General features: G+C 39.6%; 1 protein-coding gene across 2 annotated transcripts in view; it reads right to left on the reverse strand.

The window, feature by feature from the left end:
* Positions 1 to 1,386: 1,386 nt before the first annotated feature.
* Asb9 (ankyrin repeat and SOCS box containing 9) overlaps positions 1,387 to 17,859 on the reverse strand; it is a 41,321-nt gene continuing 24,848 nt past the window's right edge. For both annotated transcript variants that reach the window (XM_021628911.2, XM_060375024.1), the window contains exons 3-7: positions 13,589 to 13,696; positions 11,414 to 11,564; positions 9,822 to 9,956; positions 7,869 to 8,060; positions 1,387 to 2,785 (exon numbers count right to left, since the gene is read on the reverse strand). In XM_021628911.2, coding sequence (XP_021484586.1) covers positions 2,661 to 2,785; positions 7,869 to 8,060; positions 9,822 to 9,956; positions 11,414 to 11,564; positions 13,589 to 13,696 — 711 coding nt within the window. In that variant the 3' untranslated portion in view covers positions 1,387 to 2,660. The remainder of the gene's footprint in view (positions 2,786 to 7,868; positions 8,061 to 9,821; positions 9,957 to 11,413; positions 11,565 to 13,588; positions 13,697 to 17,859) is intronic.

Below are 17,859 nucleotides of genomic sequence, written 5' to 3' on the forward strand. Positions count from 1 at the left end.
GGAATGAGTTTATTTTGCTTCCTATTTCCATATCATAATTCATCATCAAAGGCAGTCAGGACAGAAACTCAAATAGGGCAAGAACCTGGAGGCAGGAAGTGGATGTATAGGCCATGAATGAGTGCTGTTTACTAGCTCGCTCATCAGTCTGCTGTTTTCTTATAGAACTCAAGATCACTGGCCCAGAGGTGGCACTACCCACAGGGTGGGCCCTCCCATGTCAATCATCAATCAGCAAAATGACCTACAGGCTTACCTACAACACAATCTTATGGAGGAATTTTCTCATTTGAGGTTCCTTCCTCTCAGGTGACTTTAGTTTATGTCAACTTGACATAAAACTAGCCAGGACAGTGTGTGTGTTGGGGGAGGGTTAAGTATGATTTATACAGATTTAAGGATATAAATGGTTGCATGGCCTCAGGTTAATCAAGCATTCAAAGATGTACACCACTGGTAAATGCAATCACATCCACACAAAAGTGGAGTGTTCTGAGTATAACTAAATGAAGCACTTTAGCATTTCCCTAAATTGCAACAAGGGACGTGGTGGTGGCATTTTTGAGAAGATAACTATTTGTTGTATGGATTTGTGAATTGCTTAATTGCCTATAATACCTATGAAGAAATTTCTAGTAATTCTGTTTTGGATTACCAAAGAAAGGGTTTGTCTGAGACATTTTATGTGAAACACCAGGCCATTGCTTGATTGATGGTGAGTGTTGTATGTGTGTGTGTGTATCCAGTGTTCACGTGTGAACATCTCCTTTGAGACAGGGTCTCTGGTGAACCTGCCTGCAGCTTTGTATTATGGATAGATTATCTTTGACCCTGCTGGCACAGGTTTGAAAAATGATTGCTGCCAGGCCCAACATGGGTTCTGAAATTCATCATGGGGACTTGGGTTGTCATGTTTGCACTTTCTGGACCAATTTCATAGCCTTAAACCGATGTTTTCCAAAAGAAAACACTGGCAAAATACCTACAACTCCTGACCCTGAGCAAGACTCATTGACTAGAATGTGAGAGCTGGAAAATAGTATATGTTGTTAGAATATGCCTATCTCATTAACTTTTGTCTCCTTCATGTCTAAAATAGAGCCTGGCACAGACAAAGGCACTCACTAAGTAATCCCTGATTAAACAAACTCAGTGACTGAATGGAATGGAATAAACCAGCAAGGTGCAGGAATATTTCTGTTCATTAGCTATCTATAAATTCTGAGTAGCAAAAGTAAAGGTAAGTTAAGAAGCAGACAAACTAGAGAGGGGAAGGTCTTTATTCAAACTACAACTACATAGGCTATAACACCAGAGAAAGAAACCGTGTCAGTAGAATCTATCTCCACAAAGTTTTCATTCCCAAATGGAAATTTCCGGAGACTCTTTTTTTTTTTTTTTTTTTTTTCAATGCAGTTTATTCAGGAACATTGAACAATCCTCGGACCCCGGGGAAAGCCAGGCCAGCCCACAGCTTAAATAGCCTCTGGGTAGCCAACCCAGGCGTGCCACGGGGGCAATGCAGATAGGTCCACATACATAGATGCAACCATTTTGTGGCTGGTCATTTATGAGCAGCAAAGCTTTTGCTTGAACATGTATGTGGCAATAGTGCCATCTTCTGGAAGAACTTGTTGGAAATTTTAGAACAGTTTTCTATACTTTTTCATACAGCAAGTTAATTTGGGGGTCATTTAAGGCCATAGGTGATCTCATACGTAACGATTTTCCTTAAATAGTTACAATATTTTCTTTCCTTATAATGGTATAATGGAACTTCAAGTTCATCTCTTCCAGACAGAACTACAGCCATCCACACTAAACTGCACCTTAGGTTTCTCATAAATTTGAAAGTGAAAAGCAGTTAAAATGTGTTAACTGACGATCTCAGGAAGACTTCCTGTCCAATGCAAGTTTCTGCATATTGACCTGGATAATGCTGTGTTGTGGTTGAGAAGCTATTCTGTGAGCATATAATTGTTAGGAAAACCCTAGTCTCCAACCAGCTAGATGCCAGATCATGCACAACTGAGAATTCCCAGTAGTACAAATCCCCTTAGTAAATCTACTATCTAATGCAGCCACAATCATGCCATACAGTGACAAAAGGTTAACAGCATAGACACAAGCAAAGAAACATTGTCCATCGTTGTCTCCTTTTCCATGTCATAGAGATCGAGCCAGGACCATAATAACAGAAAATTCTGTCTTAGCTGAAACTGACCAAGTTAACAACCGATAATTTACATTTGTGTCTGGCTCCTCTGTCCTTGATATGGTTAATTAGATATATTGATCAGTCTGGGCTTCGGAGTATTACCTGAGGTAGTAAATAGTACTCACCTGGGCAGTTTGCTGTGAAGGTTCAACTAGGTGAAATACAAAGTGCTCCTTGCTTAGTGACTGGCATATACAACATCTTCAAAACCAATAGCTATTTTTAGACAGTCATGTTTAAGCAGAAGACAGGCAGTCTTCACATTCTCTAACCAATAATAGAATGTACCTGCTGTGCACTTATTGAAATTAAAGGTCTTACTGAAAAAAAAGAACTAAAAAGAAAACACTAGACAAACATTATAAACAAATTTATCTGAAACTTCAGCGGTAGAAGTTTCAACAGCATTTTTCAGTTGTTTGTGGATCCACTCCATGCACAATTAAAGGTGTAAAATGAAGTGCTTCAGGTCTTCTGGAATCAGGAGTCCACAAATCTTATGATGCTGCCGAATGCCAAAGCATTTCCGGATTCTCAGGCGGCATAATTGCATCAGAGACGGGGGTCCTGGAGAAAGGACATGAACAAGTCACACATTGGTTTGGCTGATCTGGGACTGCCTTATCATGAGATATATAACATTCTTATACAGAAATACTACATGCTTAAGACCATGTTCCCTTGTGATTTTACTTTTATTTTTTTTAATTATAATATAATTACATCAATTCCTCCTTCCATTCAAACAGTCTCATAACCTCTCCTTTTTAAATTCATGGTCTCTTTTTTACTGATTGTTATTTACATATATGAAGGAGACATTTTGAGACCATGTTCTCTCTTTTCCTGTATTTAACTGAAGTAAAATCATTTGATCTTTGAGGTTTTTTTGTTGTTTTTTTATCTATATGCATGTGTATAATGAGCATAAGATCATGTATGTTACAGATGGTTGTAAGCTGCCAGATGTGGGTGCTGGGGACAGAACCTCAATCTTCTGCAGTAACAGGAAGCACTCTTAACTGCTCAGCCATCTCCATCCCTCATTGGATTTTCATTTAAGACTAGTGAAAGATATTTAAAGGCTTACCTCACTAACTGAGGTTTAAGGAAACTAACTTGGGAATTAAAGAGCCATACAAAAATTCCAATCATAAAAAATAAAGTTAACATTTCATAGTATTTTAATCTTAAAAATTTAAATCATATTTCTAGATGCAATTATGTTTATGTTATAATTTTAGCAATTTAAAGATTTTTCTGTTCTGTAAGTATATAAAAACATTTATGCTAAGCTGGAGAGGTTGTGGAGAAAGGGGAAGCCTCCTCCACTGCTGGTGGGAATGTAAACTTGTACAACCACTCTGGAAATCAATCTGGTGCTTTCTCAGACAACTAGGAATAGCGCTTCCTCAAGATCCAGCCATACTACTCCTAGGCATGTATCCAAAAGAGGCTCAAATACACAATAAGGACATTTGCTCAACCATGTTTGTAGCAGCTTTATTTGTAATAGCCAGAAGCTGGAAACAGCCCAGATGCCCCTCAACTGAAGAATGGATGCAGAAATTGTGGTACATCTACACAATGGAATATTACTCAGCAATGAAAAATAAGGAAATCAGGAAATTTGCAGGTAAATGGTGGGAACTGGAAAAGATCATCCTGAGTGAGCTGTCCCAGAAGCAGAAAGACACGCACGGTATTTACTCACTTATATAGACATATAACATAGGATAAACCTACTATAATCTGTACATCTAAAGAAACTAATCAAGAGAGAGGGCCCTGACTAAAACGCTCAATCCCCATCCTGAAAGGTAAAGAGGATGGACATCAGAGAAGAAGAAAACAGGAAACAACCTAGGAACCTGCTACAGAGGGCTTCTGAAAGCCTCTGCCCTGCAGACTATAAAAGCAGACACTGAGACTTATGGCCAACTGTTGGGCAGAGTGCATGGAATCTTATGTAAGAAGTGGGATATAGTAAGAGCTGGAGAGGACAGGAACCCCACAAGGAGAGCAACAGAACCAGAGAATTTGAACACAGTGGTCTTCCCAGAGACTCATACTCCAACCAAGTACCATGCATGGAGATAACCTAGAACCCCTGCACAGATGTAGCCCATGGCACTTTAGTGTCCAAGTGGGTTCCATAGTAATGGGAAGAGGGACTGCCTCTGACATAATCTGATTGGCCTGCTCTTTGATCACCTCCTCCTGTGTGGGGGGATACAAAGTGAATAAAGTGTAATTAATAAAATAAAATATTTTTTAAAAGTTTTTATTAGTTCACTTTAAACTTTAGCTCATGGGTGAAAAGTGAACTTACATAAACTTCCATAGGGAACATCCAAGAGTTTATAGTTTAGGTTGGTGGTTTCAACAGGCTTTGTAGGGAAAAAGAAAAGAGCAGTATTTTCTCTCTAGAGGACATTAGTCAACATCTTGAGACACTTTTGATTACCATGAACTTGAGAAAATGATAGCATTACTTCCTAGCATCTATGTATAACACAGTTCCTGACTCCACCTGTCAATGGTACCAAATGAGAACCCATATTACAGTATAAAAGGCAAGGTATAATCCCCACCCCCAACCCCGCTCCTTAAAACAAATTAAAATGAAAATTCTTTTTTTGTTAATTTTTTAAAAGAAAACTATATACCCATAATAATTCCAGAAAACAACAGCCTTCAATCCAAGGTACAATTTAGATTTGGCTGGAGTTGGGGAAGTTTAAACTTGATGCTGTGTCCTACCCCAGAGACATTGTTTCAGTTATTGTTGTTTTGTGCCTGTGCATCTGGATTTTGTTGAAGCATGGGCCTGGGTGATTCTACTGTAAAGTCCATCTTAAAATTGCAATTGTGGGCTCTACTGTCTTGCAGCTTCAACACAAGCTACAAGTAAACTTAGCTACAAGTTTCTCAGGTGATTGAGAACAAGAAGTGAAGACAAATATAGTCAGAGAAAAGTGGATAATCTAGATGGGTCCTAAGAACACTTTCTAGAAGGGATTGGTTGGAAGTTAGGGCACCTTTCAAATTATGTTCAAGGCACAGACCCACAAACTTCACAGCATACACTTCGGGAGACATGGAAGCTAACTTAACTTCACTAAGGAGTGTTAAGAGGATGTGACTAATAAATCGTGTGCCAGATGCACTTTCAGAGACAACTGTGGGAGGTCCTCAGAAGAGGACTTCAGAGTAAGGTTGTTGGGAGTCGTTTCACGATTTCAATCTGTGCCATGAGAGAACACTGTTTTAGGTGCCAAGAGCAAGAAGAATCTTGAAATCCTTTCTCTTAGCTTCCAAAGAAAGGGAGGATTTTACCTGTAATACGCAAAGCCCAACTCAGAGCACAATTAAGTCACTGCTAATACTCCATAGTCCCCCTACCCTTGAAGAAAGACAGTGACTTAATTAAGTTGCTTCCCTGAGCACAAAGCAAACATCAGGTAAGATGACTAATAAAGGAAACCCGGAGACAGAAACTGATGTATTACATCTGCAGGTCTAACTATTTGTGCTTGCCTGAGATCATTTCCAGTGGGTCTGCTTAAAACTGCCTCACCAGAATCCTAAAAGTGACTTGTAAAGGCAAAACAGAGGTGATTTTCTTCTATGGCAAATTACATTTTGTTTGAGGTTCCTTTCGATGAAACCTAGAGTGTTTCATTATAGTAAGTATGTGCTCTACCACCAAGCTACACTCCTAAACCAGTAAAATCATAGGTCCTACTGTCACCACGTCAAGTGTGAAATAAAGAAATAAAGGATAACTCAGGTTTCTAACAATAGCTTTGGAAAATGAAGTAGAAAGAAAACTCTAAGCCAGGCATGGCGGCACCTTTAATCCCAACAGTCATGCAGAGGCAGAGGTATCTTTGTGAGTTCAAGGCTAGCCTGATCTACATAGTGTCAGAACAGCTAGGAGTACATTGAGAGACCCTGAATCAAAAAAAGAGAAAGAAATAGAAAATAAAATACCAACAAAGACAATTTGAAAATCTTACAAGACTATATGAAGAGGAAGGAGTCATCCCACTATGTGACTTTAGTGGTCCCTGAGACGCAACTGCCTCTGTGTATCACATTCCCAATTAAAAATACTAAAACTTTTATTCTACAACTGTTAGTATGAAGATGAATATAATATTGGTTAGGTTTTATTCATCTTTCTGATGTTTTAATAGAAATCAAAGTATTTCTGTGGGCCCTGAGGAACTATAAGAGAAAGCAGCCCTGTATGTCTACATAGATTTTTTTTTCCAAAACAAGAAATCACCAAAATGCAGACAGAAATGCTCAATAATTATGCCACAGTTTAATGGAAAGAGGTCTCTGGTTGATTCCTTCTGCCTACATCAGTCTTTCTTAGCCTGGCAGCAATGCTAAGGAGTGCAGAAAACTGCAAGATAGACAACTGCCCTGGCACAATGGAAGTAGAAAGAAACCCTAGGTCCATTTTATCACTCTACTCAGGGCCAGCCCTACTTCTCAGCTTGCAGGAAGACACTAACAGCTTATTTGACATTAGAGTCCTTCAGGTAGGAAAGCCTGCTTCAAAGTCCCACATTCCAAAAACAGCACAATCAATACCCAAGTAAGAAGGCAGATCCTAGATGGTCTCCAAGATTTAAGAATGCAATCAGGTATCCTCACAATCTGCAGAGGTCTTTGCCCCTTCTTCTGTGCTACACCATTGTTTAGTTATTTGGTGAGATTGTGAGTTCTTATGTATGGAGGAGTTGTAGTAAGCTTGCAAGAATAAGTATCTCTTGATTGTTGTGAGTCGTTAAGCAAAAGCCCTAAACTCTCAGTTAGCTGCATCTTCACCACAGCAATCAATTCCTCAGTGGTTTGACTCATGTACAGGACAGTTTAGACAGCCTGGGTAATCAGACAATCACTAGGAGCCTTCTGCTAAATCACTCTAAAGAAGCTTTCCCAATTCGTGGGTAATGACTCCTTCGGGGAGTCAAACAACTATTTCACAGGGGTCTCCTAAGACCATCAGAAAACACAGATATTTACATTACAGTTCATAGCAGTAGCAACAGTACGGTTAGGAAGTAGCAACGACAATAATTTTATGGTTGCCAGTCACCACCACAGGAGGAACTGTATTAAAGGGTCGCACCATTGGGAAGGTTGAGAACCACTGCTCTAAAAATCGTGCTTTGGTTAACTTTAATATCAAATATTTTTAAATAATATCTGACTTCTTTAAAACCTAGCACACCAGGCTGACTCCAACATATGAAACAACAAAAAGGCTATTTATTTCAGAAGCAATTATGTGCCTTGTTTCCATTCCTCAGAATGCTGGGATTAAAAGCATGTGCTACTGCACACACTTTTTTTTTCTGGGTGCTGGAGATTGAACCCAGATTCTCATACTTTCATGACAAGCACTCCACCAACAGAACTGTATATTCAGTGTCCAATTTCCTTATTTATATTAAATGACATAAAATAAAATCAGTTCTCAATCTCCCCAAATTATCACCCCTGCATGGTGATGGGCAGAGTGCTCTTTTATAAGATTGAAAGTTAGAAACTTATTTAATACTGGGCTCACACTAGAGATCAAAAGGAGTCTCTATGGGTTAGGGCTTAGTTCTGGGCAAATGAGAGGCACCTTCTCTCTCCAAGAAGCTCTCGAACAGAGGACTCCCCAGAGGCACCAGCTCCACAGGACGTTTGCCTTCAGCGTTCTTAGCGTAAGCATTTGCTCCAAAGTCCATGAGCAGGTGCACAAGCTCCCCACTGAACAACCTAGCCACCACATGGAGAGGAGAGTCCAAGCCTTTGCCTTGATCCACAGATGCTCCTAAATAGTCACAAGAACAAACAGTCATCAAAGAGTAGTGTCTAGCCATCCCCTAAAACACAGAATCTCAAAATATTTTTAAATATGGGAAATTCTAATGAACACAATTTGGGGAGATTGAGGACTGATTTTATTTTATGTCATTTAATATAAATAAGGAAATTGGACACTGAATATACAGTTCTGTTGGTGGAGTGCTTGTCATGAAAGGACGAGAATCTGGGTTCACTCTCCAGGACTCAGAGAAAAAAAATGTTTGTGCGGTGGCACATGCTTTTAATCCCAGCATGCTGAGGAATGGAAACAGATCCTTGAAGCTGGCCTAGCTTAATCAGTGAGCCCCAGGTCTCAGTGAGAGACGAGTTCCAATACCAAACTAGATGGCTCCTGAGGAACAATACCTAAGGTTGACCTCTGGTCTCCTTGAGCACACACACATACACACACGCATACACATGTACATCCCCCCACCCCATGAGCATGCACACTTTCATACAAATATAATAAAAGGAAAATGTATTTGACAACGTGACTGAAAGTACGTGAGCTGTGCAGCATAGGGAGTCAATGGGCATGATACAATCAAGAAAAACCTGGGTACAATGAAAACTGAAAGTTCATGATCAATATAGCACGGACCAAGAAGGAGGTTAGATGGCAAAAGCCTCCATTCATCAGGAAGCCAAATTCATACACTAAGCAACCAGCGCTGCATTTAAAGCCATGGGACTTGATACTATGTGAGCTGGGTCATTAAACACAACCAATTCAGGGAGGCATTTCTTTTTCCCAAGTTGGAATAAGGAATCCCGTTGCCACAGGAAGGATGGCAAGTTCTCTTTAGGAGTAAGGTGGATTTCTGTGACCATCCCTTCCCAATTCTGCCTCCACCCTCTGAGTAAATGCTCACGCCTGCTCAGAGCCTGGTACTCAACTGAGGTATGTACAGGCTCACACTTTTATCTGAGCTGTGGACTCCCTCCACAAACACTGATGCCCACTCAACACATGTTAACTGGATTATTTTGAATAGTAAATTTACTTTGTGAGAGGTGACAAATATGGCTGTGTCCTGGATAAGAGCTTTAAATGCCTCAAAGCTTAAAACATACCTAAATTAATAGGAAGGAATGAGAGTGGCAGAGAGAACAGGCGAATGAAAAGTGCTACCAAAAAATAAAATAAAATAATTGCTACAAAATAAGTGAAAAGAAATAGGGAATATGAAAATAGTGTCGAGGAGAGACTCCTGGAGTCTTAAAGAAGGACCAAAATTCAGATAATGAAAGAGTTGCAATAGTGTTCCCAGAGTTGAAATGACAACCATAAGGAGGTGCAAAGAAATTGTAGTATATCTCAAGAGAGAAAATGTTTACGGCAGAGTAATTTCTTAATCAGAAAGAACTGTGGAAGACAGTCCCAAACAGAAAAAGTCAGCAAAAGTTGCAAACCCAGCAGCTTTGCAAGCTTTGCAGAACTTAGGATTGTCCAGCTAGAGAGAGAGAGACAAAGAAAAGGGAGGAAAAACTAGTGATAAATGAGGACCAGCCTGGAAAAATGTATGGATGGTATCATCTTCTTCTTTGTTGTCATGCTAGTTTGAAGTGAAAGAACTGAAATGTGAACAGTGTAAAACAACTTCCCATCAGAACAGGGTGGTTTCGCTCAATCCCCTTGCCCACACTCTTTCCTCTAGTATGACAAAAGGATCTTTAAGATTCACTTAATTTACTCTACATTTTCATTCCTCATTTTCCTTACCTAACTGAAGAAGTTTCTTGGCACAGTCTAACTGCTGATTTTTACAAGCCACGTACAGGGGAGTTCCCAGGTGGCTGATGTAGTAATCAATATCGGCTCCATAAGCTGCAAGGGACTCTATGCACTTAACATGGCCTAAAATCCGACAACAAAAAAAGGGGGGGGTTATAGCATCAATTCGTTATACAATAATTCCTATGTGTTGTTGTTTAAATGTATACCCAATATATCCAGCAATCAAAATCCATATTCTTTTATGTAGAATGGAGAATAATTTTAAACACTGGTGTAAGAGTAAATGCCTGCTCCAAATATATTAGGATGTCCCCATTAGACAGCCTAGCCCATTCATCTCCTCCCATGAAGAGGAGAATTAAGCTTTTGTTTTGGTTGACAAAAAAGGAGGGTCAGCCAAAGAGCAGACTCCCAATATCAACAAAATGTCACCTGCAGCTGCAAGTGGAATGGCACCTGTAGCCACTAGCCATGAGAAGCAACCAGCAGTGATTCACTTTTGTTAACTGTGTGCTTATAACCAGTCTGATTTTAAAAGTGCCATGGAGAAACAAGGCCAACAATAGCCCTGAAGGAGGACGTGGAATGTATAACAGACAGGGAAGGAAGCTTACAGCTCATAAAGGAATAGGCCCCAGTGAGCACAGACAACTCTTATAAGCTGTCAAATCCCATGGGGACAAGGCCCAGTCTAGCAAACTAAGTCTAGTGAAAGCATAGAACTGAGAGCTAAAATAAACCATTTCTCCCTTGAGTTGTTTTCATCAGAGTTCAAAGCTGAATATATATATATATATATATATATATATATATATATATATGTGGTACATGCACAACACGGAGTTTTATTCTGCCATAAAAAAAAAAAAGAAAGAAAGAAAGAATGAGATTATACTGTTTGCGTGAATGAATGGAGGGAATTGGAGAGCATCATGTTAAGCAAAATAGAAAAACAAATGCAAAACTAAACATTTACTAATATGTGGAACCTAGATTACACACACACACACACGCGCGCGCGCGCGCGCATGCACCCATGCAGCTTGTGCGTGCATACACTCCACACAAGTAGAAAGGAGGCTACTTGAAAAGAGGAAGAAGGCTGGAGGAAGGAAAGGGAAATAGAGTGGAATATAGGTGAGGTACATGATAGCCTTGATTGAAAACGTTAGTATGAAACCTATTGCTGCATACAACTAAAGATGCGCTAGCTGTAAAAAGCTTGATTTCTATGGGATGAGGTATTCCACAATGATCCATAGTTTACTATGTATTTATCATACCCTTTTCTAGATGTATGGCTCTAAAAGAGTGATTCTCAAAATTAAATGTGTGTCAGAGCCATCATGAGGTGAGGGATGGATTAAATGGGGCAGGAGCAGGACCCAAAAGTCTGCATTTGCAAGCCCCATCATATGGGTGCTCCTCCAACCAGGCACCCTTTGAAACCTATGACTCTAAAGTCTCTCTCTCTCTCTCTCTCTCTCTCTCTCTCTCTCTCTCTCTCTTTCCTATTTCAGTAAGTAAGAGCTTCCTTGAAGGACTGGGTAAAACCCTAAAGTTCCCAATGGGTTTACCTCGCTTAGCCGCCTCGTGGATGGGAGAGGCCAAATCACTCTCAGGGTGGAGAGTGGCTCCATACTGAAGCAGCAAATTTACACATTCCTGACTGCCATTAATGCAAGCATTATACAAGGGAGTTCGCCAATCGATAGTCATGCCATTCACCTGTGGGGAGAAAAAAAAAAAAAACAATTCCAGTTAGAAGATAGAGACTGATGTGGACAGAATTCAAAGTTAATCCTTCTACTTTCTAAGTGTTCAGTTTTTTGTTTTTTTTTAACTTCTCTGATCCTTACATTCCACCTTTTTATATAAAACAAGGGCCACCAAATTCTGGAAGTTTGTCATGGAAAAAAAAAAAGAACAAAGTATACAACATAAAGTAGTAATGATGTTACTGAATATTCTATCACCACCCTTCCCTTCTTGGGGTCATGAACTTTGAAACTAGTTGTGATGATTTCCATAGCATAGCTTACAAATTAACATCTCTATTTTAGGCATCTTTCTTAGACAGTAGCTAGAGTAATCCAAAATTGATTTTAAAAATCTTTTTTTCTCATTTAAAATGATGATTCTCACTCAAATATGCTTAACACATATCAAAGATTTTATTCAGTTCATTCATTAATGACAGAATTGGTAAGATGGTAGGGCTGAGTCAAAGAATCTATATAGTCAGTCAATATGCTACCTAAATATAGTTGCAAACAGATACCGAACTGGTTTTTAACAAGACTGAAAACTAAATAAAATGTAATTAATAATAAAAATTAAAATAAAAAAAGACTGAAAACTATAGATTTCAGATCTATTTTTTTCTAATGCTAGAAATCTCACAGAAATATACAAGCTGGCATCCATGTCATAATGTTTGAGCTACAAAGAAACAGTAGATAGCAAGCCAAAATATACATGGACACTTCTATCTTTTCATATAATTGGGTGCATTTGTTAAATGCAGTTTTGTGGGGGGAGAGACTGAATTCACCACCACACTCTCTTTCAAGGTCTTGGAAAGCCAAGACCTAGATGGTGTACAAGATAAAGAGTGCAAATTTCAAGGAGATGTTCCTTCTCAAGGTCCCATAATACCACAGGAACCTAGAGTGACTGTTTCATTAATATTACTATTCCAGTTACTTCTTTTGTATGTGGTTTTGTCATAAGTGACAAGAAGCCTTTTCACACACTCTATTCTCTTGCTCTAAGATATGGATTGATGCATATTGCCCAATTTCACTTCCAGGCTTTTGTGTTTGTTTTATCTTGTGAATGGAAGCCCTTACTTTCCTTTAACTCAACATTTGGCCAGCTGGTTCTAAGGACACTCTATTTCACATTAGACATCATTTCCTATAGGAAGCTCCCTTTGATCTTCCCTGCCACATGAAAGCAGAGCAATAACAATTATGTAGCAATATGTAGTAATGTTGTCTGGTTAAAAAAGAAAAAAAGAACGCTTCAGACTCTAAGCACAACTTTTGTGGTGGTTTGTATTAGACCTATAGACTAGGTGTGATGGTGCATGTCTTTAATCCCAGCATTTAGGAGGCAAAGAAAAGAGAATCACTGACTTTGAGGCCACATTCCAGTTCCAGGACAACCAGGGCTACACAGAGACTCTCTGTCAAAGAAGAAAGGAGGAGGAGGAGGAGGAAGAAGAAGAGAAGGAGGATAAGATGAAGAAGACAAAGACGACAATGATGATGATGATGAAGAAAATATTCTCCATAAGCTCAGGTATTTGAACACTTAGTCCCTAGTAGGTGGGACTATTCATGGTCTCACTTCCTTCTATGCTTCTTGTTTGCTTTAGAAGATTTTCGTTCTCAGATTCCTGCTGCTTGCAATCATGCCTCTCCACCATCATGGACTCTTATTTCTTTGGAATTGTAAACCCAAGTAAACTCTTTCTTCCATATGTTACTCTGGCTTGGTATTTTATCACAGCAACAAAAAAATAACTAATACAACTTTCTAGCTAAGAATTTAAGTATCTCAGCTCCTGATAAAGCATATACAGTCGATGAGCATAATACTCTTGAAACATATCACTCATCACATTTCAAACCAGACCAAAAAAAGGTACTGAAAATTATTTAAAGAGACAGAAATAGCCACTTTTCTTTCTTTGTTTCTTTCTTTTTTAACGCTGTTTTTTTTCCTATTATTTAAGTTCTACATACCTGAGCCCCATGACTTAGTAAAACATTTGCACAAGAAAGATGACCCCTAAGGCATGCTTCGTGGAGTGGAGATACATGGTCTGCTGTAATGATGTTTACAGGCCATCCCTGGAAGAAAAGAAACAGTCTCAAAATGGGTAAAAGGCAACAGTACCCTCGGGTTACTTTTCAGCTATATAAAAAAAACAACCAGTGAGGAGCCAAGATGGTGGTGACCAGCATGCACCATATATCTGAGGGGCACAGAATCTGAAACTCCAAAACTGGTAAAGGGGGAGGGGGGCAGCTGGAGCCATAAAATCGACATTGAGGCTTCCTGGGAGAGAGGGGACAACCATTGAGCTGGGACAGTTTGGATCCAGGTCACCCATGGACATCTCCTCTCCGGGGCTTGAGAGTGGTGAATATTTGGTCCCCCTGCAGTTTCCCTTACCCTGCTCAGCTGAGGCAGCAGTGGTTGCCCCCTGTACAAGCCTCCCTGCTTGGTGACTGAGACAACAGAGGCAGCTGCTGTACTGGCCCCCCAGGTCTGCAGCTTTGGTGGACAGCAGCTGCCCCAAACAGGAGACTCCCTGCTCTGTGACTGACACAGCAGCAGCTACTGCTGAAAATAGGAGCCTCCTTGCTCAGTGACTGAGACAGCAGAGGCAGGGGTTATACAGGCTTCCCAGGTCTGCAGCTGCCCAGCAGGAGCCTCACTGTTCTGTGACTAAGAAGGCAGAGGCCCCAAGTATGGGTCTTCCTGCCTGGAGGACAAACAGTGGACACCCCTAAGCTGACAAATCTCAACATTTCATTTGCCCCTGTGGGCCCAAATCTGAGATTAGAGAAGAGGGGGAACCTCAGTGTCTTCCAATAAGGCCTAAAAGCAAGTGATTGCACATTCATGTGATTTCACCTTCAAGTGAGTACATGCAAAGCCCCAGGTCCAGAGTCCTTCTAGCAGCCAGACATTGGATCCCTCCCACCCACACCCATACTGTGGGAAACATAAGGATCCTTGGAACAGCGTTCTCAACATTGAAGCCCCTATTCTGTGGATCTCCCAGTGGAGTCCAGGCAAACAATTCCTGGAGCCAAGACGGTGGCAACCCAGACAGAATACCTGGAGGACAGTATGTCTGGCCTGTGGGCCACTGATGTATTAAGGGCACCTGTGCTTACACACTGCACCACCTTACTGAGCCAGCACCCCTCATGTGTGCTTACTCTCCAACTTTCCAGGAATCTACATGCTCTAGCACCCTCGCTTTCAAGGCCCACTTCCACGTACACTCCCACACTTGCGCACATGTGTTTGTAACCTTCCTCCCTTAGATACAGCTGAAACACCAACATCCCCTCTCAAACCAGTGGACCTCTCTCATCTTCCTGAAGAATACACCTGACAAAAGAGACAGATGATCCAGTCTGAGGTACAGACTTCAGGAGCAAACAGTGAAGGTTACAGATAAGCAGATGGCCGAAAGTTAGCATAAGAACACATCCAACAAAAATCAGGACATCATGGCTTTACCAGCAACCCCCAAAATTGATGGATATTTTAATTCATTGGAAACAAAGGAAAATTATCTCAAATCTATGCTTATCCTGTTATTAGAGGCACATCAAGCAAAAACAAACAAAGCTCTCAAAGAAATACAGGCAAACAGAGCCAAACAAATAGAAGCACGCAAGTAGAGGCATATAGAGAGGCAATGAACAATGCTCTTAAAGAAATATAGGAAAATACAGCCAAAGAAACAGAGGCACATGTAGAGGCACAAGTAGAAGTATGTAGAGAAGAAACAAACAAACAAAAATATACAGGCCATCATGGAAAGACAGGAATCCACATTCAAACAAATGAAGGAAATGGTGCAGGACATGAAAACAGAATTAGAATCAACAAAGAAAACAGGAGAAAGAAAATCCTGGAGCTGGAAAACTTGAAGAAAAGATCAGGAACCACAAAGATAAGCATCACCAACAGAATTCAAGATATGGAAGAGAGAATCTCAGTACTGAAGACACAATTAAAGAAATCAATACTTCTCTCAAAAAAGAAATAAAATCAGGAAAGGTCCTAACATAAAACATCCAAATAATCAAGGACACCATGAAGACAAAACGTAAGAATAGTAGGAACAGACTAAAAACAGGACTCCAGGCTCCAAGTTCCGGAAAATATTTTCAAGAAAATCATAGAAGAAAAATTTTCCAACATAAATAAAGAGATACCGTAAACATACAAGAGGCTTACCGAACACCAAATACAGTAGACAAGAAACTCATGTTACATGATAGTCAAAACACTAAATTTACAAAACAAAGAAAAAATATAAAAAGCAGAAAGGAAAAAAGGCCAAGTAACAAATAAAGGTAGACCTATAAGAATCATACTAGACTCCTCAACAGAAACCATGAAAGCCAGAAGGGCCTGGGCAGATGTCATGCAGACTCTAAGAGACCACAGATGCCAACCCAGACTACTACACCCAGCAAAATTTTCAATCAACAAAGATGGAGAAAACAAAGTATTCCATGACAAAACTAAACTTAATATTTACACAGCAACCCAGCCCTCCAGAAGATACCAGAAGGAAAACTCCAATCTATTGAAATAAACTACACCCAAGAAAACACAGGATATAGATAACTTAACAAAAAAAGAAAAATGAAGAGAACACAAGCATAAAAACACAGTAACACCACCAACTCCACAATAAAAGGAACTGACATTCACTGGCAAATATTGTCTATCAACATGAATGGACTCAACTCTCCAATAAAAAGACACAGACTAACAGAGTGGTTGCAGAAACAGGATTCAAAAATCTCCTACATCCAAGAAACACTCCTCTGCAACAAACATAAACACTACCTCTGAGTAAAGGGCTGGAAAAGGGTTTTTCAAGCAAACAGAACCAGAAAACAAGCTGGAGTAGCTATCCTAATACCTAATAAAATAGACTTTCAAACAAAATTCATCAACAAAGATGAGGAGGGGAACTTCATTCTCAAAGGAAAAATCCAACAAGAAGACATTATAGTCCTGACCATCTATGTCCCAAATACAAGAGCACCTGCATTTGTAAATGAAACATTATTAAAGTTGAAATCACACATCAATCCCAACACCTTAATAGTGGGAGACTTCAACACTCTATTCTCACCACGGGACAGATCATCTAGACAGAAGCCAAATAGGGAATTAAAGGCACTTACACAAGTCCTAAATCAAATGGAAATAATAAATCTCTACAGAACTTTTCACCCAAACTCAGAAAAACTATAACTTCTTCTCAAGACCTCATGGAAACTTCCCAAAAATTGACTATATATCTGGGCGCAAAGCAAGCCTCAACAGATACAAGACTGAAATAATCCCTTGTATCCTATCAGACCCCCATGGCCTAAAACTAGACATCAACAACAACAGAAATAACAAAAAGTCTACATATACAGGGAAACTAAACAACTCTCTACTCAGTGATAACTTAGGGAAGAAATGAAAAAAAGGAATTAGAGATTTCCTAAAACTCAATGAAAATGAAGGCACATCTTACCCAAACTTATGTGATACAATGAAAGCATTAAGTGCCTCCAGAAAGAAGTTTGAGACATCTCATACAAGCAAATTAACAGCCTACCTTAAAGCCATGGGGAAAAAACAGAAGCAGACACACCCAAGAGGAGTAGACAATTGGAAATAATCAAATTCACAGCTGAAGTCAATGAATTAGAAACAAGAAAACAATTCAAAGAATCAATGAGACCATGAGCTGTTTTTTTGAGAAAACAACAACATAGACAAACCCTTAGCCAAAGTAACTGAAAGGCAGAGAGAAACTATCCAAATCAACAAAATCAGAAACAAAACGGGGGACATAACGACACTGGGGAAACCCATACAATCATTAGCTCTTGCTACAAAAGACTATCTTCCACAATATTTGAAAATCTAAATGAAGTAGACAATTTTCTTGATAGACTCCATTTACCAAAATCAAATCAAAATGAGATAAATAGATTAAATAGTCCTATATCCCCCAAAGAAATAGAAGCAGTCATCAAAAGTCATCATTCAAAAAAAAAAAAAAAAAAAAAAGGCCAGGGCCAGATGGTTTCAGCACAGAATTCTACCAGACCTTCAAAGAAGAGCTAACTCCAATTCTCTTCAAACTGTACCACTAAATAGAAACAAAAGGGACCTTACCTAACTGATTCTATGAAGCCACACTCACCTTGAGACCTAAACCACACAAAGAACCAAAAAAAGAGAGAAATTC

This window comes from Meriones unguiculatus, chromosome X, assembly GCF_030254825.1.
Source record: "Meriones unguiculatus strain TT.TT164.6M chromosome X, Bangor_MerUng_6.1, whole genome shotgun sequence".
Lineage (NCBI taxonomy): Eukaryota > Metazoa > Chordata > Mammalia > Rodentia > Muridae > Meriones > Meriones unguiculatus.